We start from the raw sequence: 3,563 nt of genomic DNA, 5'->3' as shown, positions 1-3,563 counted from the left end.
CACCGCCGTGGGGAACGGGCGCTTCCAGGCAGGAGGACGCACGGCGCGGTTCTGAGGGGAAAAACAACTAAAATCACCGCGGGGTGCTCTTTCTCAGCGACACACTGTCTCCTGGACTTAATAAACCTGTATTTTATTCTCCAGAAATGATGTAGATTATTCACTACGTTTAGCTTTTGTTCCTTAGGAGGTAAAATTCCGAGAGCGAGTTTCTCTGTCTGTATCTGTCTCTAACTGCCCCAGCAGCCTGTAAGAGTAATAATAACTTGCAAGTATATATTTAATTTTTTTTTTTAAAAAAACCACTTCGATATGGTAAGATTTATATATTTTTTTCTTTTATCTGTAAAGGTCTTTTCAGGAAAGGCAGACACAACTATGGAAACAAACCAATGAAGGAACCAGTCAGAAAGTGTTTGCAGTATTTCCACAAACCCCCAAAATTTCAAGATTAAATTAAACTCGGGTAGTCCCACTAATGCTTTTCAGAAACACACAGAGACAAAAAATGGACTTTTGAGATGATCTATCATCATCAAACATTGACATTTTTAATGACAAGATTGTTGCAAATTCATTTATATTTTTCTTTGTATGTATATTCTGATTACCTGTTGATCACAATTGTGTCACTATTCTGTCATCAGATTAAAACTTACCTGCTTTTCTTTCTTTTTCTGCTTTTGCTTTAAAAAAGCAGCATCAAAGGCCTGGTCTGAAGCCAGACTGCAACAACAGGAACTTGCCCATTACACAGACTCCAGTCAAATTCTCCATTGGTTAGCAATTTTACTTCAAAAGTTTCTTTCTGTGGGGAAAAAAAAAGAAACTTTTTTTCTGAAAGTTTCACCGGGGAAGACTTCTCAGCTTCCAGATGGAATTTCTAGTAAGAACGAGTGAGATAATCACACTGAAATAGCCTCACTTGAGATGTGGGAGTTTTAGATTTGTGCTCCTGCTTTGCCTGTTCCAGGCCCTCCCACATCTTGCAGGAATAGATGAAGGATTGGAATACAAAACCGGTACCTGTTTTTCTAGATGAGTTAAAATATTTATCAACCCAAATGCTTCAAAAGAAAAGAGATTGATAGAAAGCCTCTCTGGTTCCTTTCCCTCTACAAAATGTTTTCTGTTTCACAGTAGCTGTTTCCCAAGTGTGTTATCCTGTGAAGGATTCGGTAATGTTCTATTCTAAGAGAAAAAGATGTTTGAAAATGAAGTTAAGTGAACCCTATGATAGGGAACATAAACATTTGGTTAAACTAACAAAAAGCACAATTACCTGCTGGTCTAAATATTTAATTTCAAGGAGTTGTGCAAAAGCAGTACTAGCGTTACCATTGTTACCTAAAAATAAGATCCTACGCAACAATCAACTCCATAACCCATGGAGCCATACAATGAAACAGCTTTAATTAACCAGAAAGAAAATCATGCTGGGGACATCTCTATATAATTAGCTGTATTGGATTTATAGTCCCTGCACAGCAATAGAGCCACCCTGAGGAAGAACCTAGATTCTTGAGCTGATGGCTCTTTTACCCATCCATGGGCAACACCACCTGTGAATCTGTGCGCAGTATCCTCGCACACTTCCCATCTTTCTCTCCCGTTCCCTACAGTCCTCTGTTGTATTCCTGCGCGCACTTGCTACTCCTAAGCCCACAGCAATTCAACGCTTGCTCTCTATCTCCAGATGCTTGCCCAAAGTTTGTACACAACTTTCTAGCTTTCTTGCTGAGGTCTTGCCCTCCCAGCAAGAGTGCAGGCTCATACACTGGAAAGCTGTTAAACTTCAAACTACTGGCAAGACAAATGCCAGTAAGTAAACAAGACTACAGAGGGAGTATGGCCTTGGCTGTCATAATAAAGAAGCGGAGTGTCACAGGCTGTTACAAAGGGCTGTGTTCAACAGAGGTTCATTTTGATGACATATGACTTGGTTCTTGACTTCACAAAACCTGGTCATAATTATTCAGTAAAAACCAAACCAGCAAGCCTTGGTGCACTGGTTTAGGGTGTTAAGTCCCCCCAACTTACTGCTCCTCCGCAGGGCTAGAAGTTTCAGTCCCCATAGGAGGGGCAGGAGAACAGAGCATGAGCCTGTTTTTCAATCTCCCAATGCAAAGCCCAGCATTTCAAGACAGTTTTACAAGCAGTTGTTCTGGTGGCTCCTACCTGGCTAGTGGTTCATGCCTGTATGCCCTGGCTCACTTGTGCTGGTACCTGTGATGAAAGTGGTAAAACACAAATGAGTTAAATCACCCACAGAACAAAAACAGTAAGCGTGGCTGAACTGGAACACAGCTGGAGCGTTTCCCTAGGCAGCAAGGCTGGCTTAACAGGTTCCCAGCCTTGACTGCTCATCCCGACTCCCACTCTGTTCTGTTTGCTGCCCCCTCAGTTGTCACATGGATGTCTACGCAAGTTGTGATCATGGGAGCAGTCTCAGTTACACATAACAAATATATCCCACCCCCCTCCAATATGTATTTTTTGATTCTGGCCCATTTCAGGGACCCAGTTCATCGTCTGGCCCCAAAACAATTGTGCTGATAATCCAGCTGGGGGAATTACAGGGTGGGCGAAAGATCTGGGGGTGGCACCTCTTTAGCCACCTGAGGAAGAATAACTTGAGATTACATGCTCAGGACAACAGCCACATTGTAAAGTGGCAAGGGAGCTCAAAGCACGATACTGTTATTTTTGGACACCATTATGGAGAACAACAATAAGCAATCTTCACCCAAGGCCAGTTTACCGCACGACTCCCCTCCTGCAGGGCCTGTTCCAAGAAGGTGCTTGCTCCATGTTCTGCAGCGCTGTCCCGATGCGTGCCAGAGTCTGCTATCAGCCTTCGACCAGGCAGGGCGTGCCCTTCTCCAAAATCTAGCCTTTCTATACAACTCTCTGGTCTTGATAGCTCCCTTCAAACAGGTCAAAAAACAGGACATGTACTTTCCCTCAGGCAAGCGTGTTCTTCCAGAAACGTTTATGACTTAGGGTACTGACTGACGCAGTAACAAAATTTGGCCACGGGTAATAACTGGCCCTGCGTATGTGTAGGCTGGACATTAGAAGACCATTTCTAGTAATCAGACCGGTGAGGAGGGGGAATAACATCTCAACAGAATTAATAAAGGCAAAAATCTAATTGCTTTTTAAGTTAGAGCATGGTTATGAAAGGAATTATACGACAGCAGGGCCTCTTGAGGTTTGTTTCTCCCTACATCCTCTAAGGAATGTTCAGAAAGGCGCACGTGACTTCCCCCAGCACCACGCTGCCCTAATGGGAGTTACTGGAAACGGTGCAAAGCACTGTGCCTGTGACAGGGAAAGAAAGAAACAAAAGCTACACAACGCAAACTTGTGACTTTTTAAAATCTGAAGCCAGAGCACGGAACGACACAGTTTAGGCTTTCAGTGTACGTGAAAACAGCTGCTTGTCTATCAACAGACCGAATTTGGATTTTACGGCTTTTACAGTTGTAAGTCTCTACCTCGCTTGACGTTTATCCACCCAAGACAAACGCACCTAGGCACAGAACCGCCTGTCGGGCTAC

The 3,563-nt window shown here is 43.4% G+C and overlaps 1 protein-coding gene across 1 annotated transcript in view; it reads right to left on the bottom strand.

The window, feature by feature from the left end:
• Positions 1-3,563, bottom strand: part of BLOC1S6 (biogenesis of lysosomal organelles complex 1 subunit 6) — a 9,871-nt gene that overhangs the window by 5,065 nt on the left and 1,243 nt on the right. Inside the window, exons 2-3 of the mRNA XM_009643860.2 lie at positions 2,762-2,927; positions 754-808 (exon numbers count right to left, since the gene is read on the bottom strand). Coding sequence (XP_009642155.1) covers positions 754-808; positions 2,762-2,927 — 221 coding nt within the window. The remainder of the gene's footprint in view (positions 1-753; positions 809-2,761; positions 2,928-3,563) is intronic.

Source organism: Egretta garzetta, unplaced genomic scaffold (assembly GCF_000687185.1).
Source record: "Egretta garzetta isolate BGI_Z169 unplaced genomic scaffold, ASM68718v1 scaffold287, whole genome shotgun sequence".
In the NCBI taxonomy this organism is placed as follows: domain Eukaryota; kingdom Metazoa; phylum Chordata; class Aves; order Pelecaniformes; family Ardeidae; genus Egretta; species Egretta garzetta.
This window is presented reverse-complemented; position numbering and strand designations above follow the sequence as displayed.